Below are 26,087 nucleotides of genomic sequence, written 5' to 3' on the forward strand. Positions count from 1 at the left end.
TGTAATAATAAATATTGTTTAAATGTTATTTGGTGTTGTGGACCTTTCCGTGAGGAAATTCTCTCTAACTGGACCTCGTTCAGTTTTAGTTGAATACCCCGGATTTAGGCCTTTGACATCATCAGCTTACTTGCTGCACCCGTGTAACCAGCTGATGTACCATATATGTATTAGCGTAGGTTTCTTGCTCGATCTAGCCTCATGTATCAGCAATGTATAGGAATGCAGTGTTTTTCATGTTCCAGTTGTAGTTCTTCATTTTAGTGTGTTCAGCTCATACTAAACATGCACATATTGTACATATTTATAAGGAAGGGATCAGAATGTATCGAGCAAATTAATCCCAGTTTGGCATTTAAACATGCTTATGGAAAACTTCTTTCCATTTGATTTGCAAATTCTAGTTTGGAAAAGTGAGAAGAATAATTCATCTGGACACTGTGTGTTCATTGCAAGCTGAACCTTGAATGATGATGACACAAATATACTTCATATTTCCACTGGGGATTGTTTTTTTTACATGTGACTGACCAACTCACTGACAGGTCTGTTTAATTCTCGACATCTCACTCGTTTTGCAGGACCTATTATTTGATTTAGCATCTGTTTAATAAATTACTGGTATTGTATTGTCTGGCTCAGCAGGAGGAGTGATTCATTTCCTGTGACCTAATGCAGATTTTAATCCATTGAATTTACAATAGCGATATTATAAAGACGCTCACAGAGGGATAGAATGTGAGTGAGAGTAAAAGGGAGAACATTGGCATGGCAAGCGATAAAGTCTTAACCCTTGCTCCTCTGTGTTGTGGATTAAATGTAGCCTGTTTATTACGAGCTGGATTTGGGAATAGAGGATTAAGTGGTGCCTCACCTCTACAAGAACAGCTCTGGGATTGTCATGGGATGGAGCCCATGTATTAGGACAGGGTACTTACCATGCTGCTCACAGTGGGAGCAAGGAGGATGTGATTACTGAACTCATGACTTGACCTTCCCTTGAATTCTGATTTCATGGAGGTTCAAATTGAACAAAGGCCTGACAAAGAAGTTCTGGCCTGAAATACAGATATCATGTCACTGCTTGTCTAGCAACAGGTTTCTTACAGATTGGTGAAAGCAGGTGGCTCATGTCTAGTAAACCCATCGTCAACTCCCGATGCTGAAAAATGAAGCCAAAGTGGAAGTCAAAAAAAGTGCAGTTCCTCGAATGGCCACTTGACCGTCACGTTAACATGCCCAGCTACACAGCAGAGACTGGTTCACAGCCCAGTGCAGAAAACTGTTCTATCCACCTATTTGCCTATCTTTTGCTCGTGGAATGTGGTGGCTAACTCTAAGTAAACTACTAAATAAGTCCAGATCATGAAATACAAGATGTTGGAATAGTTAGTTGCATACTGTTTTATATATATATATATATATATATATATATATATATATATATATATATATATATATACATATATATATATATATATATATATATATATATATATATATATACACACACACACACACACACACACACACACACACACACACACACACACACGCACACAGTGTATTCAGTGTACAAGGAAACAGAACTACTTATGCTACAACCTCAATACTTCCATGGAGCACAAACTGTTAGTAACTGCATTCCTTGCATATTATGACATTTTTGGAAAAACTATTTTAAAGAAAAGCAGACAGAAGGGCGTACAATGTGTGTGAATGAAATAAAAACAGGTGGAAAAGATAAGTAATCGGTAGTGGAGTACAGTACGACTCAACTGGACTTCATGCTGTGTCCTATCTTCTGACTGTCAGGCATTCTGGCTCTAGAAGTTGTTTGAGTTGTTCATCCAATTTACTTCCCGCGGATGTACTGGGTGTACTGGCTGGGGACCCAAGGACGAGCAGTGTTATAGGTGGTGTGACGTTGACACGCGTCACGTTGAATATTAATAAAACGTGATTAAACAAGCACTGTCTTCAGCTGGCCTCTACAAGCCACAGCCCACATTGACTGCTGGATGCTAGGTTCATACCAACAAGCAATCGGCACATTGCGGACGGCCTTGAGCGGCCACAAACTCAGATTATTTTGATACCAGGAAATTCTGTGACTGTAATGTTTTCATTGCAGTGGAAGCCCGGAGGCATCAGGACTTGCCTTGGCCGACTGTTGTGTGGTGTTGTGTTGGTGTCTCGCGGACACAAAAGCATTCTGTGGCTCTCCTTTGCAGAAATACAGGGAATGTGTGCATGTGTGTCTGATGTTGTCTTTAACAGTTTCCCTCTGAAGCTTTGTCAGACATGCCTTACTAAACACACAGACACACACACACACACACACTCACTCACACACACTCACACACTCTCACAGTCTCAGAGCCATTGTTTCTCACACAGCAGGGCACAGGGTCGATTGCCGGTTGTGGAGCATTATCTGTGTGTGTGTGTGTGTGTGTGTGTGTGTGTGTGTGTGTGTGTGTGTGTGTGTGTGTGTGCTCTCAGCTGAGGGAGCTGGTTCATGGGCCGGTCAGAGCCGCCTTATTTCCTTTTAATTGACTTAAGATGGGCAAACAAGACCTCAGCAAGCACACGGTACCTATTACACGCACACACATTAAACACACAACGCCAAGATGCACACTAATGGAGCACACGCATTGACACACACAGACACACGCACACACCACCCCACAATTGCTCCTGCGTGTGTTAGTTGCTTTACAGTTCCATTAGACTAAATGATGGGTTGTGTTTTCCCAGTCAGCACTGTTGCCGTCCAGCCGCCTGTGGCTCTGCCAGAACGCATTCATGATCAGTAATATTTCTAGTAATTTGCTGCATGATGTCCACCTTGGTTTAGTTACATGGACTCAAGGCCAGGGTTTTGATCAGAGAGGCGACGTTACTTTGAAAAACTGAGTTTCATGTGACGGCTTGCAAGCTTTCGAAGCCCTTTTCACACACGGGAGACGAATGGCGGTGGAAGGCCCAGTTCTGACCAAAGATTAGCCACGAGACAAAACCGTTTCAGGATGTCTTCAGGGCGAATTATACTTTTGCAACTACAACTGTGGCTGGCCACGCAGTCGGATTGACGGACTCGTTTTGATTTTTAGTTCCCATGCGTTTTCCATACGCCAGAACAGTAGGTGGCGCAATGACCGTTTAAGAATCCACCTGCACACTGACGTTCACCGATATCTCCCTCCAGGAATTCACCGCCATCTGCGTGTCGTTATACTCTGTCAGACGGGTTATATAAATGCTCATCTTTGCGGACCTCTTCAGCCAAACGTTCTTCAACGGGATCCATTGTTGGTGTTTCTGCTATGGCTTTTAAAAACAGCGGTATTATGCTATGAAACCGGAAATGCGAGACTCAGAAAGGATGTGTTTAGCAGACCAATCGGCTTGCGTAGCTTTGACGGATAGTCAGAAATTTTGGGTGACGCACGCAAGCATGCAAAATGGCTGATTTGACTACATGTGTGTCTTGCGTGCTTGCGTCTCTGCGTAAAACCCGAGTATAAATCAGCCTTCTGGGGGAAGTTACAGCAGTGTGAACTGGCCGATCTCAGACTCCAGCCGGCAGATGGTGTCACCTGCAACTCATCTTGTCATCAGTGGCTGACTTCAGAACAGTTCACCTGTTTCAACAACGTGGAGCGGTGCCAGCTGCTCCAATCAGTTACAAACTGTCAGCAGGTAGAACGGTTTTGGGCTGAGGAAAGAGAGGATGGCCTCCTAAATTAGTTTGAAGAACAGTAGTGTGTATATGATCAAAGCGTAACAATGAACTCAACAAACAAGCTGTCCTTAGTCACATGGCACAGCAGCTGGGTTTCTGTGCAGGCTGTAGCTCACCTGTCGCCCAGAAGTACACCATTATCATCAGCCATTCCCCAGATGGAAGGCTGTCTCCATAGTATATCTCTGCTGATTGGAAGTGACACCAACCCCTCTAAACGTCAGAACCGCTCTAAAAAAAAGGGGAGATATCCTGTCTCAAATCATAACTTACACAAGGACTGTGGCTCAGTGGTAGAGTGTCCCTGCAGGCTGTTCCTGTGCTGTGTGAATGGGTATGAATGTGTGATAACTCTGATGGCCAGGTGGCACCTTGCATGGTAGCCCCTCCCATCAGTGTATGGATGGGTGTGAATGAGGACGAGGAGTGTTAAAGAGCTTTGAGTGTTGTATAAGTCCATTTATCATAAACACCCGTGATATTTCGCCCTCATTGACTGATCCGAATCCTTGACAGTTCATCTTCAGATTGTATTTAAGAACTGTATATAAAAATCACCCACTGGTTTATGGACTACGGTTTTGAAGCCTTGGGTTGAGCATTTTGGTCGTCGCCATCTTGGTTTTCTCGAACCACAAGTGACACGAGTGAGTGGAGCTAAGTACAATCCAATGCTGAAAAATACATGTTGAGACTAAAATGTTATGAGGTGAGGTCAGCTCATTCTTAATTGCCTCACAGGTGCCTCAATATGTTAAGAACCAGCTGGACATTTATCTGCATGGCTCGACTTCTGACCAGATGTTGCTACTAGTCATGTTCTTAGCTGAAAGTTTACAGACCTTGCATTCATATTAAATGTTTTTTTTGGTTCTGACTATACGTGTAGAAAAGGACTTTCTCATTTTATTTCCTTTGGCGTGTACTGCAATGCTCACCTGCCGTGAGAGGAATGTTGAAATATAGGACCAAAACACGATGGAAAACTCCCACACATACACAGCTCCATCATGTTGTCCAAGAGCTCTGGTCATGAAGGCTTTCCTGATGTGACCCGCTGATTGTGCTGCCCACTGCAAAGGGTGAGCTAAGAAGCCCTTTCAGCCCACTAGCTGTCAGCATCCTCAGGTGCTCCATGGCTCCACGGACAGCCAAACTGTGTTTGACAAACTGCATGCTTCACTCACTCATCTGTCCTCTCCAACCATGGATATGCATGCCGAGGAAAGTATGCTAACACACATATACAGTATATCGCCAGCACAGATTTAAAACACAACTTTTTTTCTTTTTTTTCCTGTTTGTCTCCTGCAGGTTATTCCTAAAAAGGAAGCTCCTCGCTCTCCAAATTACCATTTTAATTGTTTTTTTTTGTTTCTGTTATGTTTTGTTGCTCTTATTTTTCCTCACAAGCGTGCTTATCATTTTCATAGCCCCTTCTTCCATCCATACATCCATCTATGCTTCCATCCCGTCATCCTTCCCTCTCCCCCGTCACTACCCGATCATTGTTTTATCATTGGTGTGTGAGAGAGAAGAGGACAGGCGAGAGGAGAAGGAGGAAGAGAGGAAGATGGCCAGCTTTCTACTTGTCTGTCTTTCTGTTTGTCTGTCTCATTTCTGTCCAGTTATGGCCTCATAGAAAGTGGCTGTCCTGAAGCCCAAATCCATTTGAAATGAATATGTCATCATGAAAATATTTAAGCCAAACTTCAATTACCAACAAACTACTTAGACCATACCCATGTTGTTTTCTAACTCAATTGCTGTCTTTAAGATGCTCTTATCAAGAACATGGACGTCGTAACATTAATGAATGGGGAATTGGTCATCCAGATGTGGTGATCATACTCCCACTGCCGCCTCGTCATCTTGCCCAAGACTTGCTTTTCAAGCTTTTTAATAAAAACAAACAGTAGCCATGAGTTGGCCAGGATGTTCATGTCAGCCTTGTGAATTAATGAACCCTATTGGTGTAGTCACAATAAACACAAAGCAAGCTGTGTGCGTTGTGCAATTACATTAAAAGCCAGTGTAAGCAAAATGTATGTCATTCAGAAAATACAAATATTTCAAGTTGAGTGAGAACTTCGCATGATGATTTAAGATTCTCCTGTGGTAACTTATGCCTTAAAGTTGTTTCATCAGAAAGGATAGCGTTATTTAACATGTGTTTGGTCACCTAGTACGATAGTACTTCATATTTATACAGACAAATCTCTGTGTATAAATGTTTGTATATAAACCTTACAGACAGCCTGTGGTATAAACAATTACAACGCTGTCATAGTGAAGCCTCGATGGCGTCATTGGTATGCTTAATGCAGCAACTACAATGTTAGCATAGCATAACCCAGCTCCAAACTCCATTTAGTTAACAAACAATTTAAAAGCTGATTTCCTGTCGTCTGGCAAAGCCTGGCAATACCTGACAAAGCAGAAATTCAGATTTTGCTTACAAATCTGCATCATTACGTAGTTATTTCTGCCTCCGTATGCTGCAATTAAACCACAACGACATCTATTGATTCTGGGTTCACGCCGCTGCAGTAATGTGTGTCTTGCTGGAGATGGTGAACACAGCTCAGTGAAGCGCCGCCAGATGATGCCAGAGAAGAGGCATAGCTGAGACTTCCACGACATGTACAAAGCAGCAATAGTGGTTACTTCAGCTGGGTGATGAAATGTCGTGGGTGTCTACGTGGAAGTGAGCCCCCCTCCTCTCTGGAGGTTAATATTAAGTGTCCATCAATCCCTCGACCAAAGGAGTTTCCTACTATTCCACGGCCACCAGCAACTTCTTTGCGTCGTTGTTTCCGTTTTTCATTGGACAATGACCGTTATGTGACAATTGACGAGTTTTACCGCAATGGAAAGTTTTGTGTTGTTTGGAGGACCCAAACGGGTGACAATGAAAGAAGAGGACATGTCAGCAGACAATGGTTGCGTTTCCCAGATTTGATCGTTCTTAAGGACTTGAGAAGGCTCGAAAGAAGGGTTTGCTAAGAAGAAGCGCTAAGATGCGAGTGTTTCCCAGATGCGTTCTTAACTGCCTTCTTAAGATCTCGCCAAAGAAACTTCCTAAGACGCTCTTAGTGGGAGCTGTCCATAAATCACAAACAACACGATGTGGTCCCACACACATATGCAATTATGTTACGCGCGCGCGTGTGTGTGTGTGTGTGTGTGTGTGTCATCCACGACACCAATCACCCTGGAGATCTCAGCCATTGCATGAAATCCACGGTGGACCTGGCGGACCTCAACCCGCGTGGTGGGCATTCTGATGTGTGTGCGGGCATGGAGCAGGAGGATCGGTGTCACGGCTGCCACACTCCGTGAAACCGATGCCTTGCTGAGGCCGGTGCCGTCCCCGACCACCTCCAGGAAGCTCCTCACTGCGTAAAATCGCAGGCTGAGGGCAACATTGCAGCGGGTTGGCCTCTGGATGTGTGGTGACACTAGTGTGACGAGGTGTTGGATCTCCACACGGGGAAGCTGGTACTTGGACTGGACAGCCCGGTCCGACAGCACATTAAGAGGGGAAGTGCTGATGCTCATATGCATTTATGTAAACTATCTGGCTATCGTTATTTTTCTTTTTATGCTAATATTTTTCTTGCGTCAGTGTTCAGTAGCTGTGGGCGCACATTCATCATAATGCATGATTTAAGTAGTGCTTTGAATGTCAGATATAACGTTCCCTGACGCGGCTGCAGTGAACGTTTAGTCGCTAAGAAGGCTGTTAAGAGTGGGTCAGACTGATCTTACGTTTCCTTCTTAGTGAAAGAGCATCTTAAGCTAAGAACGACTCTGGGAAACACGTCCTTCTTTCACAGCGCTCTTAGAGCACTCCTGAGATGCTCTTAGCGCTTAAGAGCGTCTTAACGAATCTGACAAACGTGGCCAAGATTTTCAGAATTTTTCTGGTTTCTGTTGAGGTGCGTCTCATGGATGTCTGACTCTAAATTAAATACACCGCCAACTACTGATAGCTTCCGGGTCATAACACAAAAACCTACACAAAACTGAGAAAGAAGATTTCCACGCAGTATTTTAATTCTCGATGTTCATCTTTAGGCACATCAAAGAAAATCAGATAACGGGTCTTTTTTTGTTTTCCTATTGTTAAACGGAAAACAGCTCGTTTCCCGATTTTGGTTTTCTCATTTCAAAATGAAAATCCGTTGTCGCAAAGTACAAAGACCATGGAGCCCAACAGAGACCTGATGAAAACACAGCATGTTCTGAATTTGCTGCTTTTAATCAACAAAATAACAAACTTCCAGAGGAAACGGTGTTCATCACTGAATTAGTGCAGCTTCTCAATAAAACAAGTCAACTAACATGATAATAAGAGAAAAAGTGAGCAGCTACAATAACAAAGGAAATGGGTTAGCAGCTATGTTCTCAATAATAAAAGTAAAAAATAATCCAACAATCCAAGAGCATGTGTTTATCCACTGTTACAGCGGCTCTATCTTGAGTCTTAAAGTTCAAATTTCACAAGTGTAAGGCTGCGGCTGTAGCTCATAGACTTTAAGGGCTCGTTGCTCCTTAATTACTAAGGATGGGTTAAAAAGAAATTTAAATGTCCCCACTGTGGGACTAATAAGGATTATGAAATAAAATAAATAAAAGGAGCAACAAAAAGCAAGATGAGGTTGTGCCAAATATTTTAAAATATTACATCAGATATTACAGGTTAATTTTGCATGGCAACATATTCATCATTCTTTATAAAAATGCACAATATCAATGATTTAGCCAGTAGGCATTATGTTTCCAATGCCAGAAGTGCTGCATCATAGAAGCAGGGACAAAGTGCGCTGGGCTCAGCTGTCTCTTGTGTTGCCGTATACAGGTTTTATATGGAGCAACTCGCACAAACACACACTCAACACACACTCAGCAGCGTTCGCCCTTCAGGCAGAGGATAGAGCTTGTATTATACATCCAGGATGAGATGGAAGGGAGGGTTCCACAATGATAGAGGGAGGGCACTTGTCTAATGTAGAGGACCAGGACACATGGTGTGGGGTGTGTTCCCTTGTTTTTCTCTTCAAACAGCCCATAATACGCATACAGTACCACTTTTAAGAATAAATACATAATACAGACACGTTCCTCATGGAAAGTTTATTAATGCAGAAACATTTTGCCTCATCCAACTGTAATAAGATTAACTTGAAGTTACTGTCAAGAGCGGTCTCAGTTTAATTCTAATACCTCTGTGCTCTCTATAGAAGCAGAACTGTAGGGAGCAGACCTACAGTCTGCAGTAAGATGAGAGGTTTTCTAAAGGGATTGGAATCTGGGGCTCGGTACTGCTTTTGTTACGTTTAGTTTTGAATAAAGATGGACACTTCATTTTGGTTCTTCCTATTTTTCACCATCCGTTTAGTAAGGATGGAGCCAGCATTTGTATGGAGACAAGGAGCACACTGGAGATTTAATAATGTGTGTCTTCATCACAAAGTGAAACAGAAGGGCAACCTTCAATAATCTGTGAAACATATTTTTAGTCTCTTCTTGTTGGTGAACATCTCTTGTTGTACATACAACAATAAATCACTTGTATCTACAGCCCTCATTACTGTGCTCTTACAGACTGTATCATGTCTGTAATAACCAGTATAACTTCTTCAAGTTGTATTCCAGTGTATATGTATACAACCTAGATTCACATGTGAATATGCTGTAAGACATTTGTATTGTTCTCAGTGATTGTGACCATCTCAAGTCTACATTAAACAATATATGTTTTAACTGAAGCAGAGGTCTAAGTGTGTGTGTCTGGACTCACACGCAGACGCCACTCACACGACACCATCTCCATTCAGTTTAAAGGGGGTCTCTGTTTAAACTAAATGAAGACCTGCCTGTGGTATGTACTCACTCATATATCCAATATACGCATATGTACTACATACACTAAGTATCCTTTATCTATTAAGTAAGATTTTCCCACTGGATTGTTGTTGTTTCCGTATGTCTTAGGTGCTGCTGTTAAAAAAAAATCATTTGCCTTTTAATTGTCATTGACATATTTTTTAAACACCCACATTCCCGGAATTCATTTTCAGTCTTTTAGTTTTTCACATTTCAATATATACTCTTTTTTTCTTCTTTTTCACCTCATAACTATTACATAACTCAAGTGTTGCTCGGCATTTAAATAAAACTGGATTGTACCATGATAAGTCCCTTTTTTTTTACTGTGATGAGCATATTTTAGTATATTTCCACCAGAAAAATAACAGCATAACATAATTTGTCTGAACACTTTGAATGTCTTGTGAATATTGACCTTAGTCTCTTAGTTGTCTGACGATGTTATATGTGTTTTTTTAAGGGGACACTTCTGTATTCTCAACCTGGACCCTAATATACCATGTTGTCTTGTCTAAGTGATTATTCAGTGAAACAATTGTTGTTATTGGTTTAGAATGCTGTGAAACAGGCTGCAATGCAATCCTTCTGGTGGGTTGTGCACCACTAAAAGTGCTTGTTTTTGTTCCTGACAGACTCAAATTATTATTGTAAATGTCTGATAACATTATGGAAATAACCCTACAAAGGAACCAAATGTTTTTCTTTACCCTTCACTTGATTCTGTCTGTTTATTGTTGTTTCTAACTAAGTCTCGTTTAAGGAGAATTGCAGGCAATCCTCTCATGTAGCATCGCCCAGACTCTGAATGTCGTATGTCGCACCCTGTAACAATAGTGAACCCTAATGTGTGGAACTCCTCCCCAATTCAGATCCAAAGTATATTGGCTTCTTCCATGGGCCACGCTACACCCTCCCACCAAGTTTCATGAACATTGGACCTGTAGTTTTCCCATAATCCTGCCAAAAATGTACCCTTCTTGGCGAAGGTAACAATTTGGGAATTTCAAAGACTTCGACCAAACTTCGGCCTTCAAAGACTTCGACCAAAGAGATGGTCAAATATAAAAACTGTCACAAGAATCGTTGTAGAAGACACAAACAACCTATTTTCTGATTTAAGTATAAGGACTTGTTTGAAAAAGAGACCATTCCCACATCATTTTCATACAAATAGACCCAGTTTGTGGGCTTATTTAATCATTGAAGTAAGCAAACACAAGATGGATCTAACCTGCCAGCATGTGCTAAAGTCATGTAGCATTGCAAGAAAACGCATCACTGGATAATTCAAAGGACTCCAGGGTTCCCAGGCTGGTCTGAAATATAGATACTACTAGGGGGCGGACCCTACATATAATGTACAAACAAATGTAGCGTAGAGATTGTTAACAGTGAGATAAGTACCAAGAGATTGTGGCAACATGTTTACATTAATTTGACAGCGCTATGTGGACAATGCCTTGTGGCATTTCAGCGTGAAGCTAACTGTTGGCCTGAGACTGGCATGCACTAGATCAATGTAGAGAAGTGTGCCTGCTGCTCTTTGATACTATGAAGCTACACAGGGCAAAATACAAAACTCTTTACAAAGAATGTTTCACGTCTGTCTACATTAGAAGCCAAGAGTTTTATTGACTTTGAATGATTTCTGGGAAACAACATCTTGCTTATCTCTGTCTGACAGCAGGAGCCACCAAGTAGGAGGTGTGCTAGTGCAACTTAAGTATGAGAACTTGATTAACTTCTCTCTTTTGTAGTATTGTCACAAGTTGAATGGTAGTCTGTGTCCTTGAGGCCTTATGGCATGAACCCTGCAAACACCCCGTGTCCCTGACTTCACATTTCACTGTGTTCAAGTTGGCCTCGCACTCCTCTCTCTCCCAATTTGAACTATTACTCTCCACCTTGTAATCAGCCTCAACAATTATAACCTCGCAGTGTGCCTCTGATTACTGTCCTGGTGTATTTTGGACTGTTCTGGGAATCCAGAAAAAAAAACTGATACCGGTCCCAGCAGAACTCTGGGTTACACATTTACAGTAACCCCGTCTGTGTGTGTTTGTGTGTGGGTTGCTGTTCGTTTGAAGTGCTCATTCCCCCTAAATTACAGTGCTGCCATAATGAAGTATTACCATGCGATTCCAAGGCCGACCAATACAAAGAGTGAGCAGTGTGTATGTGTGTGTGTCTGTGTGTCTGTGTTTGTATGCGTGTGTGTACTGAACACTTGAGGGAAAAGTTCAAATGGGATGCCTGAGCACAAATCATCTGCTCAGCCAAAGTGTGTGTGTGTGTGTGTGTGTGTGTGTGTGAGTGTGTGTGAGTGTGTGTGTGTGTGTGTGTGTGTGTGTGTGTGTGTGTGTGTGCGTGTGTGTGTGCGTGTGTGTGTGTGTGTGAGATGATGCAAGTAGAAAAATAGCTTTTGTGTGTGAGGCGTCCCCCCCTGTGCCGAGGCGTGTTTTGTGTGTGTAACAATGCGTATGACTCTGGCTCTAACAAATGCAGTTGCGTGAGTTTTCTCCCAGTTGTGTTTCTAAATGTGTGGATCCACCAGCGAGCTGTGACAAAAGCTCAGTTTGAACTCACACACCCACACACACTTGGAGGTGCAGGCCTTTTTTGGCTGCAGGCTGTGCTGGCCTCACCTACGGCCTCCCCGGCCTGCTGAATGTTGCATGAGGCCCAGCCGCCTCATACATAGTGCAGCAGCACGAACATGCCACCGGACCATAGACACACTGCATTGGCACCTGTGCCCGCCTTTACTAACGAGCATCTGATCCATTTTTTATCAACACATGCGGTGGAACCACTGTTTGAGGACAGGAATGGAAGAGGTGATGGGCGGTGCCGTGTGTGTGAGTGTGTGTGTGTCTTGTGTTTGCGTGTTTGTTGGAGATCTCGTAGTTGGTTGTCTCCCTTTTGGTGTTCAAAACTTTGGGTTCGAAGGGCTTTTGTTCGTGTCTTTGTTTTCCGCCGCTGCTGCTCAGAAGAACGCATTTTAAAGGGTCGAGCATGCGTCTGAAGCTGCACAGAGCAATACTGTGTTTTTGTATTTACAATGAATGAAAAAGCAACGCAGGTGTTGCTCATTGAGACAAACCCAGAAATAGCATTTACATGCTATTTTTGCTGAATTATTTTTTTCGGCCTGCAGAAACCCCTCCCATCATCCAGCAGCAGTAGGTAGCTGTTTTCAGAAGAAAAGTCTGCCTTTTCCCTCTTTACACTTCCCACCCATCATATACTGAATTTACAATGCACCCCTCTGACACCGTGCGTCGCACAATTCCAACCAGTCAGTTCCATAGTTCACGTGCAAAGTAGGGGGAGAAGTATTGAAGCGTGCTATGGCTGCTATCAGCTAGCATCTCTTGCTCCCAGCCAATGACCTAGCTTCTGCATTATAGCTAGCGTGCTAACAGCAGTGGGGCCAAGCACCCTTTAGCAAGCCTCCCCTGCAAAGCAGAGTCTCCTAAATGAAAACCATTCCCGTCTGCCGGCTTCCCCAGCTCTGCTCAGGGACAGGAGCCGTGGGGTCAGCAGCTGGTGCAGGATATGGCAATTGTTTATGAAAAAAAATGCTTTCTCAATCCCACCAAAAACACACACTTGGGGAAAAAAGCCTCTGCCCCTGAACAGCCAACAGCTGGGAAGGGTTGGGAGTAGCCTGGAGGCTGGCAAGTCGCCCCCTCCCCAGTCCAGATGGGGGAGGTTAGACTGGGGCTAGTTGCGGCCCACCCCTCCTCTTTCTCCCCTCCACTTCCCAAACTTCCCATTCCCATTAAAGGGAGGCTGAAGATTGCGGAGGAAGGGAAAGGAGGAAGAAAAGCAAAAGAGCATGACTGCTCTGTTTTTCACCCCCTCCCCTCCCGCCGTCTTCAGCCTAATCAAATAAAGCAGGAAGCTTCCAAGACGGAAGAGGAGTGTTTATTGATATTTGTGTGAGCTCCCTCACCCCCTGTCCTGTCCCTGCTGTTTATTTTTTGTCCACATCTTTTAAAAATTCAGATTTTGTCAGTGTTTTTGGCTCCTTTGCTGAATGTTTAGAATCTACTGAGGCTAAAATAAATTGTATTTTGTTCAGCTTCTAACAGTATACCATTATCTTACAAGCCACTGGGAAGTTAAACCCCAACTTGACATCCGGTGCGAAACAATTATGAACAATCATTGTGAAATTATTGTAATAGAAGGGTGTCATGTGAATAGAATGTCTCTAAATTAGAATTGACCACCCTCTCCAATTGGTGGGACAGAAGGTGGCACATGCTGCTCACACTGGAGCAAAAGAAATGCCTGTTGAGTGTTGATTCTAGCAGCGGGCCTTTCAAAAGTGGCTTTTACTTGGAAAACCTTGTGGGGAACGAGATGGATATCTTAATGTGCCAAGAAAGAAGCTCCTTTATCCAACGTAAAAAAGTGGACCAACCTTTTTAAATCTGGTAGAGCCCTCCTGGATGAAGTGTATCATTCTAAGACAGTACATGTCCTCAATTGAACTAGAAAAGGCCGAGCCCCATACTCGTCTCAAAGATGGGACTCCACTGTTTGACCAATACTGATATAATAAACATTGTGATTGAGGTTCTGTATCAAGTGAACAGAAGCCAAAGCCCTGTTACTTCCTATGAAAGCGCACAAGCTGAGACTCCAACAAGTTTTAAACTTTTATACGGCCATATAAAACCCAAGAATAACCACTGGGTAGTTTTACTGATGCAAAGATCATGTGCACAGCCGTATAAAAGGAAAGGGTATTCATTTTAAAGCACCATGTTCTGTAGCACACTGTGTTGTAGTGATATGGAGTGTCACAACAGATTGTGGGTTAGTATGCCAAAGTCGGATGTCAGTTTTCCAATACCAGTATCCAGTCGTCGTTCCTTCAAAGTGCAGTGAACCCTTGTAAAACCAGTTTGGCACTGCTGAGAGGATCTGGTGTTTTGAATGGCGTGGTGCTGAGAAGTTGCCTTGAGTAACAAAGGGAAGCTTTTTTCTTGAAGCGCCACTGGGAGAGCCTGTCTTGTTATTTTCAATGGTCCTTTTGTTAGAGGTCATTGAGAGGCGACAGCTTGATTTCCCCTCAAGCCATTCATGTGTGTGAGTGTGTGTGCACATGCTGCTGCTTTTTGACATATCACTTGTCATACCATTGTGTGTGTGTGTGTGTGTGTGTGTGTGTGTGTGTGTGTGTGTGTGTGTGTGTGTGTGTGTGTGTGTGTGTGTGTGTGGAGTGCAGTAATCCAAGCCTACCTGCGACCCTGTGGGCTCGCTGCTGACTGCTCCCTAAAGGTCAGAACTCGTGACCTCTGGGGTCCAGATCAGTATCCTGGGGTCTCTCTCCAGAGGGCATCCCAACACACACACACACACACACATCATAAGACTTCCCATTCACTCATGTTCAGGTGGCACAAGGCCATTAGGCGAGGACACGTTGTATGAAAGGTATGAATAATCTATTGAAACAATATTAATTACCTTGCAAACATCTATTTATTTCAAATGGTGTGATCTAATGGTGATGGATGTGGTGCTGTTGAATGAGTACACGTTTATTAATACTTACAGATACTACACATGTGAATGGTAGTCTGTCACCCATGTTCTTATTGAAATGAATGAGATTGTGCTCCAGTGGAAGTGGCAGATGACAAGGGAGGCAAAATGCAGAAAAAGCTGAGGTATCCTGACCAAAAAAAAGAATGCATGGAGAAACTAAAGACTAAATTTATGAGGGGATGCAAGAAATTAAGGATGGATGGATGAAAGAAATAAGGGATAACAGAAGAAGATAATTGAAGGAAGGAGGCATTAATAAAATAAAGAGAGGATAAATGGAGGAGAAAAGTGATAAAAGAAAGAAGAGAAAAGAAGAGGAAATGAGTGTATGAAGGAAAAGGCAGCCAAAGTAGGGGGAGAAGTATTGAAGCGTGTTTGTCATTATCAATAAATATGATTGCAGCTTTTGTCCTCCAACAGTAGAAGCCCAGAGAGTGTGCATCAAAAATAAGTAGAGCAACGCCATTCAGCCCTTTGTTCAAAACACGTGTCACTGTTTTTTTGCGAGAAATATGTTTCAGAACACACAGAAAGATTTTGCACATTTTGGTTCTTGGCCTTTGGGTTGGGTTTGGCACTTTTTTGACATACAACGAGACGGGACAGCGAAACGTGTAATACTGCTGCGACAGTCATTCCCGGAACCGGAGGTGGGTGGGGGTGGGGTGGGGGGTATTGGTTGGCAAAGTATTCCGGTATCTTTAAACTGGACGGATAAGTGAAGCCTGGAATCACCCCCCTGGAGCCCAGCTGTGTGTCCCTCCGCAGCTCACACATCCACTGCTATAACCCTAGCCTCAGCCGGCCCGCGCCGCTGCGATCCCCTCACCTATTAACATATGGAAGAGCGACAAGGCCTCAGTTTTAATGAGAAAATCCAGGGCCGCCCCGCGTCTTCGTCAGCCTTCAGCTGTGTTGCATTAGACGAGTGGCCCTGTGCTCTCTCACGCTGCCACCCAACATTCGGCCCACCGTGCACTTGCTCTCCGAGGATGATTGGCACCGCCCCCAACCGGTCGACACTCTTCGCCGCAACACGTGGACCACAAAGAAATTCTGACGAAACTAATGATTCTATCAAATTCATCCGACTTTGTTTCAGAGTACAGGTTTACGTACAGAACACGGATCCTCATTCAGACCCGGCGGTCTGATTGAACATGCAGACAGGTTTTTATTCACGTTATTATACACTTTTCTAATAAACTATATTTTGCTGGATTTGGAGGACCAAAAACAATGTTGCGTGTGTGCGGAGGCGCTGTCCGTGGTGTTGAAAGGTGTGTCATCGTCCCCATCCTGATGAGGACGCCTGCAGCAAAAGCCAGCACCATACTGTCACAGGCATGTGTTTGCACTGACACGCGGCACACTTCAGGGTTCCCGGTCTGCGGGGTCGAACACACACTGGTCCTTATTTTGACAGGGACGATTTGGAACATTTCTTTCCACAAAGCGACTGTGTTTCTTCATTCACCTCTGGTGCTGACAGGGTTTTTTTGGACAGCGCCGCCAATATGCTAGTCAGAGCTGTTCACAGGACACGTTAGGCACGTTATCCCTCAGACTCTTCGGTCAAGCAGGGAACTACTGAAATCACGCTAACGAAGTCAGTCCGCGTCCGTAATTGTTTCATGTGATATAATTACGCGGTAATGTCGTTAAGCGGCTGATGTTCCGAGTAAGCTGACAAACGAAGCAAATGAGATTCCTCCACGAGCTGTTAAAGGCACGACCCTGTCCTGTATGTTGCATGTTTTGGCGAGAATTCTTGCGGAGTGATGTGAGGCATGCGCATGTGCACGTCGAGCGCGGGTTAGTGTGTGTGCGCGCCCTGTAAGCTCCGAGAATCAGCCTGTAAACAGACACCTATGAGCAGCTGGCCTCTTGGCTTCCTAGCAGTGTCGGAGAGGAACCGTAGAGCTCCACACACACACACACACACACACACACACACACACACACACACAGGCCCAGGCCGTGTATGCATGCACCAACGAGCAGCACACCACCACACACAGACACAGAAACACCCATAAACACGCAGATCCACTCGACAACACACTCTCACACAAACACACTCCCTGAGCTCCCACAGGAGACAGACACTGCCGTGTTTACTGGCTCGCCGGAAACCTTGACAGGAAGGAGCGAGAGACCAGCGCATATCATTCTCTCTCTAACGCCGCTCTCTCTAACTTTTTCTTTTTTCATGTGTCTTCAGGACATCTCTTACATCAACACTTGGGTCAGTTTATTTGTCCAAGGCAACAACTCGGCAGGCTTTATTGCTCTCCAAATCTAAATCAGGAGGGGGCGTCGGGGACACATTTCCGGATGAACACGCCAGTGGACACACTCAGGAGAATGTAAACCGGGTCTGCAGCATCAGTGATAACAAATAAGAGATGTGCACTAGCTGTGAGCCGTACACTCCAAATGTTTTTGTTTTTACTCTGAAGGACAGCGAGGAGTCTGGCTGGAGCTCCGGCCAGAAAAACACTCCAGAAGCTTCCAAATAGCGTCGTCCACTCTGCCGCTCCCTCCAGTCAGCACACAGTTATCCTCTTTTTCTTTTTTCCATTGGAGCCGGGATTCAGTGGATCTGATGATTCAATTGGAGCAGAGCAGGAGGGATAGAATAGTCTCCTGAGACCTTGAAGAAATAAGGTTTTAATGTTTTTTGGGGGGGCATTATTTACGTGATTAGGATGTAAGAAATATATTCCAAATTTCAGTTCAATCTTTTCCACAATAAGTACATTACAAGGCACAGTTTGACTATGATAAATAATTCATTTTCCTCATTTGGGGAATTTTGGGAACACAAATCTAATTTTAAACCTCTCCTGCCCGGTTCTCTTCATCCTGATCTCCTCACAGCCCGATGTCAGACTCTCCTCACTTATTTGTAACAGTTGTTTCTGCCTCAATCAGTGCTCTGCTTCCTAAAGTATGGAAAATGGCTGCAAATGAGAGGAAACACGTCCCACTGTCCCCAGCAAAGGACATGGGATTTAGAAAGGCTTCAAATTCACTTCTAAAATCTTAAAATGAAAACAACATCCCTATGAAGAACATCTTTGTAGATTTGATCACTTAACTTCCTTAATATACCTTTAACAATGTCAAAATAATAATGAACGTTTAAGTTTCTATGAACAAAACAATATGTTTTTTCAAGTGCTATCGCATGTTCACCAGTCAAAGAAAGTATTAATTTGGTAATCAATATATAACTCAACTACCTCTCGACATTAACATGTTTAAAAGGCCAAAGAACTGACACCACTGACCACTTTTAAATCTAGAAAAAAGAAAAAGAGGCAGGTTCTCAAAAATGTAATGTGTCTTCAATTGACTGTTTTAACTTGTCTTAGGACTCTCCTGCTTAAATGAATTTTAAATAAAAAATAAAAAATAACACATATAAAAATCCCTGCTTTAAATAATATTTTACATCTTAAATATTGTTTTAATAGTATTTACATCTAATTCTACTCCTCCATTATAAAAGAATCTAAACTTTATAAATGTATGTATTTTCTTCATTTTAAACTGATTGTGTTCACCTGTTTAGCACATGAAATGTTCTTCTAACAAATAGTATTAGTACAAGCAGTATTTCCTTTTTCCTCTGGGTTCTGAGGGTACTGTCCAGGTGGAGAGAACCTGCTAATGGGAATTGTGTTGACACTTAATTCCACATGTAAAGCCTTTTAACTGAAGGATGTTATGGCACATGTACACTCTAAAAGACTCACTAACCTACACGGACGGTTCTCCCAGGCCACACACACACACACACACACACACACACACACACACACACACACACACACACATTCCGTACACACTGCCCTGCTGTTGCTGATGGTCAGGAACTGCTAATTTTCTGCATGTGGTTCTTACTCTCTGTCGTTCTGATATCACCCTCTCTCTCCTCCTCTCCCTCTCTCTTTCTCTTTCTCTTCCTCTCACTCTTTCTTTCTCTCCCCCTCTTTGTCTCACCCTCTCTCTCTCGTCCTATCCCTCTCTTTCTCTCCCCCTCTCTCTTTCTCTCCCCCTCTCTCTCTTCCTTTCCCTCTCTCTTCCTCTCGCTCTCTCTTTCTCTCCCTCTCTCTACCCCTTTCTTTCTCTCTTTCTCTCTCCCTCTTATTTCATCACCGCTGAACAAAGTCTTTCTTTATTATCGCTGCCAACAAAAAACAGTTTGCTTTCCCGGTCGGCACCAGCAGCAGTGCTCTCCATAATAACTATCCCATTAGCTGCTGGTTGGAAGAGAACATCTTAAATGCACATTTATGGATTCAGTTTACTACTTTGTCTATTTACGTCTGTAGATTTCTCCTGAATTAGAGCTTTAAATCAATGGTTCTCAAACTTTTTCTGTCACGCCCACTTTGGAGGAAGCAAAATGTTGAGGTCCCACCGCCCAAACAGTGGAACAAAATGGTCCAACTTTTTGAGATTCCACCAGCCGTGCTTTTTTAATTAATAGACTAAAGAAAATATAAATCCCTTTCAAGTAAACTGATTTTGATATGGAATTATTAAAATAGTATATATATATATATATATATATATATATATATATATATATATATATATATATATATATATATATATATATATATATATATATATATATATATATTCTCTCCTAATAGAATGACATTGGGTAATACCTTAACGGCCTGTTGGGCGTTTTAATCTGGCCCGCCAAGTATTATGATTATTCTAATTAAAAAAAAAAAAACATTTTCAATTTTATTATTATTAATATAAGGGCAGGTCTGGCGGACACACCGTCAAACCGGCAGCGCATTGCCATAAATGTCAACAGGCAGTAACATTTCATTTTCACAGTTAAAGCCTAGAACCTACTGAGCGGAGCTACTTAGATGTCAGGGATAAGAACTTCAGTCATGGTTTCACATTTATAAAATCATACCACAGAACTGTATGCTGGGAAGTTCTGTCAAACTCTGTCACGGAGAGTACATAAATGAGTTCAGGCTATTGGTCCGGCCCTCCACAATATTTTCGGTACCTCATGTGGCCCCCTGGGAAAAATAATTGCCCACCCCTGCCTTAAACGGATCGAAAAGGAGATGAAGCATCACTTTTATTTCTTCAATCCAAATGAATACATAAATCAGAGAGCTGAGTTTCTTAAAGCAAACTGGATGCCACTTTCATTGATTGTTAGTTTGTTTATTGATTAATTAAAGTAATACTTAGTAATACCTACTATGTAGGATAACTTTTCCATTGGGACACTTTCAAGAGGAAGATTCAAGAAAAAAATGAATGAAGAGAAGTAATAAAGCGAAGACATCCCATAATGCAACTGAATAGTCTTTCATTGGAAGCTCCCACGGCCACTTCCTCGCCTCTGACGTTTTACAATGTGTTCACATGTGGAGCAGTCAGAGTCGTGTACCTCGTGTAATGTAAACTCAGCTCTGTTATATTGCTGGAGCGCCCCTTTAAAAGACTTAACTCTTACTCTGCTCACGTCGTAACATACAGCTACTGCGATGGCTGAAGATAAATCCATAATAACATTAGTCCCAAAGACCTCATCTACAATACATTGTATGGAGTTTAGTAGTGTATAACAGTGTAAAGTTTTCTAGTTATAATGCTTTCTAAATATTTTCATAATGAATTTTCCCTGCCATGTAATGCTTGTAATGCATCACATTGCACAATGCCAATGATCTTAGCCAAGTGTTAATAGATAGACAACAGCTTTCGTCTGTACTCTCAGCCTGGACTTGCTGGACAGTAAATATTTGGACACCGAGGGTGATACAGGCCGAGAGTAGGACCTTGAACTCTCCCACACTGGGCTTTGGAGGCTGAGCTGGACACACACACATGTGCACACTGACACACTGCCCGTGTGTCGCCATAGTATCCTCACACTCACATGCACACTCTTCTGATGCGTAAATGCATTCTCTGGAAACTAACGTAACTTCCTGTCTGGTCTCCGTGCCTGCCACATCCTGTTTAGCATTGTGTTGCGGTGACATGGCTGGAATTGTTGAAGATGTGTAGTTACGAACCTAATCTGAAGTAATAAGTAGTTGTGGTTACTCACAGGACACGGACAGCAGCCTCCTGGGTCAAAGTCATGTGTTTATTACACCTGTCCATCCTAAACTTGTCGCTACAGAACCAGAAATGTTGATATGGATCATAATAAGCTGCTTCTTTCAGTGTGAAGTTCACTTTTTGAGACGGAACAGCACCTTGCCTCTCCATTTGCTTCAGGATGTTTAGGACCTTAATCCAGAGCTATAAATATCCTTTTGTTCCACGGAGGAACCTTTAGTCTTTTGTGTTTCATGAAAGTAACACAAATAGTTTGGGACATTATAATATGTGCCTGGATCTTGTAATCAGGGCTTTAAAAAGGTAACTGCATAGTCCCGATTTTAATGCGTCAAACTTCCAGCATATTTTTTATTCCTTGTTTTATTGCCTTTGAACTGAAAATATACAATTAAAAATCCAAAACAGTCTTAATACCAAGAATATGAATTATACATAATTAGAATTTAGTGGAAATGCTGCATTCATGTAAAAATCTCTCCATTGAGCACTATTGAGATTAAATATCCGCTATTTAATAACCACTGCTGTATGAGAAAACTATATTATTTACAAAACATCAGTGTCATATCATATTTCATTTGTCTCTCTTAACTGGCTTAACCGATATGACAAATAATACAATAATTGTATTATCTGCTGATGGGACTATGATATCTGTTTTTAAGTGGAACGTGGTTTCGTATTGATAAAGCAGAGCCATCAGTTTGACTTTATGTTCTAGGTACAGTGGCATTTCTACAACAGAGCCTCATATAGCCTCATTGACCTTTCTGTGACCCTTGATGCACAACACACTTACTGCCTCTCCTTTTGTGTGAACCAGTGCTCCAGTAGTGTTGGATGGAGGAACGGGGGGGGGGGGGGGGGGGAGGGGGCTCGTGCTCCAGGGCCAGGCTGAACTTCCTGTGAAGGTGTAAGGGATAAACGAAGAGAGGGATGCTGGGAAAGGGCGAGGCCGTGTGAGGAGATGAGAGTCTGAGCCCGGCTTAGACATCCTCCTTTCAGAGGCTCCTGACATCCCTACCGGCTATCATATTCTCCATGGCCTTAATACACACACACACACACACACACACTTTTTCTTAATATTTTCTTCTCCCTGTCCCCGTGTTCCGACCCTGAGCACTGCTTTCACTGCGAACAGAGACACTTAGTGCTGTCGGACCACTTGTAAAAGCTTCGGCCTCTTTCATCCGGCGTGCATCAAAAGCCGAGGTTTAACGCCGCCGCTGGCCACTGCCGGTTCATGGCTGAGGACAGACGGCTAAGAGTGGAAGTCCATGCTGCCCTGTATTGAGTTTACTGGCTCCAAGCAGTTTGGAGTTTGATGGAGGAAGAGACTGATATTATGAGGTGTAAAGTTTCTTCTGAGACTGTCCCTCACGCAAAGACGGCAACGCTGATTGTTGTCCTCAGCAGAGTTGGATGGATTAACACGATCACAGACGTCTGTTGGTCCACGATGCCATTAGTTTACTTTAGCCATGACAGACATGTGTTACTTACCGGAACAACAGCCGTCCTTCACTCAGACCCTTTTACTCCCAACGGGAGCACATTGATTCAGTTGCTTCTTCTTTTTTATACGTATCCGTTACTTATTCAGTCTCTGTTTGAAACACAGCTTTAAAGAGAGCATGTTAGTTGAATGTTCTGTATGTTAATACAATCATTTTCCAATTCCCTGTTGATTTTGTTTGTTACATCCTCCCTTAAATATATTTCTCAATAATATATGATAATTGAACACTGACAGGGGCAATCTTCAAAGTGCTGATAATACTTGAGTACTGCTTTTAGTAAAGGACCTCATTACGTTGTCTCTCCATGTGTGTGTTGTCTGAAATGTCCCTTTGAAGCCTTTACACAGTCTTTTAGGTATACAATGTTGTGCAACATGTTCACCACAGACATACCAAATGTTACATTTAAAATGTATTTACTGAACAAAAAAGCTTTGGCCGATCAGAACTATAATATAACTGTGTTGATGCTATTTTATAACTGTATGAGAAGAAACCCATATTATATCATCAGGCCTCAGACAGCAATCTTTTAAAGTTTTCTAAGTAATTACTATACTTTCCTCTTTCTGATTTCCAATCATTTTGTTCATTTCCAGTTAGAGTTGAGTGTTGAACAACTCATTGAATTGTTTCCTTCTCTCTTCCATGTGCTGCTGTCCTCATGGCCCGATCTCATGGTAATACAGGTGAGCCTCACTCTCAGCTCCATAACAATGAACCACACAGTGCTCTCTCTCTCTCTCTCTCTCTCTCTCTCTCTCTCTCTCTCTCTCTCTCTCTGTCTCTCTCTCTCTCTCTCTCTCTCTCTCTCTCTCTCTCTCTCTCTCTCTCTCTCTCTCTCTCTCTCTCTCTGTCTCTCTCTCTCTCTCTCTCTCTCTCTCTCTCTCTCTCTCTCTCTCTCTCTCTCCGTCTCTCTCGGCCCCTCCTCAGTTTCGGTGTCAGGCCCTCAACACTCCCACTATGGGGCCCTCCATTCTACCCCAACACCCTGTCATTATTTTAATCAAATGCAATTACCACCACTCTGAGGACAATTGACTTTTGTTGACTGCCCCCTCGTTGCCCACCACGACGACACACACACACACTGTTCCGGACAAGAGTTAAAAGTCTAAAAGTCAGGCAGGCAGGCGTGTGGGCTGCAGAAGACGAGGGGGCGTCAGGGATTGAAAACACATATTGTACTGTCCACAACTCACCAACTTGATTTCAATCCGAAGGAGGGAGGGGTGTATTGCCGCATGGGTGGAGGATTTGATTGAAGTGTTCAGGGATCAGCACAAAGTGTGTTTTAGTGTGCGTCTCTCTGTGGTTTTGGCGTATCAACAGGCGCTCTTTTGGTCAGAAGCTGGGCAAGGCTGGTGGGGATGGGGGGTTAAAAGGCTGTGTTGTCGGTTGAGGTGCTGAACTGACCGCTTTTTGTACTGAGCGACAAAAAGATGCTCGTGCCAAAAGCAGGCCTTTCTTTGTCCCCCAACCCTCCCATTATGTTTGCATGGCTGCAAAATATGATTTCAGATCCCCCCAGATTGGGAGGATGGGTTGTATCTGTGGTTGTGTGTGAGAGTGCGTGTGCAGTGAGGGAGGTGAGGAGGAGGGCCAGCTGCTGAATGGCCCCCTGTGTAATAATCAGCAGGCTGAGCCCCCCAGGATGGGGGAAGAAGAGCGGGATAAAGACTGTAAGTGTTCTGAAGATGTGACCGCCACACCACCGCTTCTTTTGCCTTGTGGGCACTAGGAAAGAATTCACAGATCTGTCATCTGCCAGACATTACCTCCCACCCCCACCCCGCCGCCCACCACCTCGACCCTGTCACACACACACACACACACACACACACACACACACACACACACACACACACACACACATACACATCCCTGTTCGTTCCCCAGCCATCCCCACGCTTCCTTCCTGTAACTTTAGGTGACCTCTTCCCCAGACCAGACACACAATAACCTCGCGGATCCCTCCTTGAACCCCTCCTGGTGTGAGAGGACCCAACCAGTGTCTCAGAAACTTATGACTCGCCTTCACGTTGACTGCAAGTGTGTGTGAAAGAGAACGAGGTCAGGTTAGAAGCCAAGGAGGGGCACTGTGAGGATGCTCGCCATGCACAATGCTCTCCAGCAGGAAGGCAATACAAACACGACACACCAACAAGATGGGGAGTATTCCTCATGCATGGTTACTAACAAAACATGAAATGTTTATGTTGTCTGTGTATGGGAGGGTGTGCAGATATGCCCGCTCGAGAAAAACAAGGAACAAGGTTGACTCTGATCCGCATGCGGTGCCTCCCACTGTGTCACGTATTCTTGCATCACAGCGTGGCTGCCGTCCCCTGACCAAAGATGAAGAACTGTACGAATATTGAACAGGACAAGATATTAACATTTCACAAGCACCTTTCCTCCCGTCTTCTTTTTCTCACCCTCCCTCTATCTCTCTCTCTCTCTCTGTCGTTCTCGCTCTCGGGTTTTCCCCCAGAGCTGTAACACACTCGCAGTGTGCTGAGGAAGAGCCACTAACCGGAGGCACAGCCACACAGCGATGGGAGATAGAGCATTGTAAGCTGAGGAGAGGTATCTCAGCAACCAAAAATGTGCGGCTTTTTAGTGGTAGAAGAGACTCGGGCCGCTCACTTGCCTCTCTGACAGCTTTTAAAACGCACTCTTCTCCACCCTCACACCCCTCCCTTACACATGCTGCTTTTAACGATCTGTACTCCGCTCAGAAATTGAAATAACCAAACTCGCTCAGGCTCAGCTACAGAGAGGTTGTCCTGAAAGGACCTTTTAGTCTAATTATTTGTGGGTCACCTAAATACTGAGGTGTTTTTTTTCAGATGATTGGTGTTGGGATCATCATATTGAGGTATTGTTGTTTGGCTATTTACATTTATTATTAAATATTAAATATTGGTTGTTAGTTTTGCATTGCAAGGGTCAATGCATACCGCTGATGGGGGAGAAACATGTTCATGTGGAAATTGAATGATCGTCATCGGATCCATGGGAGATCTTCTTGTGTCACTTCAACAGCCTATACTGCAAAGTATTGAGGGGTTGTGAATGCAAAGGAGAATATGGCTGAGCTGGAGAAATGTCCCAGTGGACCAGAAATGACAGGGTCCAGACAGCCTTTGTTGATCCTGCTTCATTTCATTTGGTTTCTTAATAAAAGACTAGAGGTATTTCAGGACAGAAATAGAGTGCAC

The 26,087-nt window shown here is 43.4% G+C and overlaps 1 protein-coding gene across 2 annotated transcripts in view; it reads left to right on the forward strand.

The window, feature by feature from the left end:
- Nucleotides 1-26,087, forward strand: part of bcas3 (BCAS3 microtubule associated cell migration factor) — a 305,557-nt gene that overhangs the window by 170,991 nt on the left and 108,479 nt on the right. The window contains exon 23 of one of the 2 annotated variants that reach the window (XM_068585217.1): nucleotides 5,066-10,075. The exons of the other annotated variant lie outside the window; for it this stretch is intronic. Coding sequence (XP_068441318.1) covers nucleotides 5,066-5,076 — 11 coding nt within the window. The 3' untranslated portion in view covers nucleotides 5,077-10,075. Of the gene's footprint in view, nucleotides 1-5,065; nucleotides 10,076-26,087 lie in introns of those variants that run through there. 2 annotated transcript variants of the gene reach the window in all.

The sequence above is a fragment of the Clinocottus analis genome, unplaced genomic scaffold, assembly GCF_023055335.1.
Source record: "Clinocottus analis isolate CAN_PGR_092001 unplaced genomic scaffold, fCliAna1.0.p SCAF_2, whole genome shotgun sequence".
NCBI classification, from domain to species: domain Eukaryota; kingdom Metazoa; phylum Chordata; class Actinopteri; order Perciformes; family Cottidae; genus Clinocottus; species Clinocottus analis.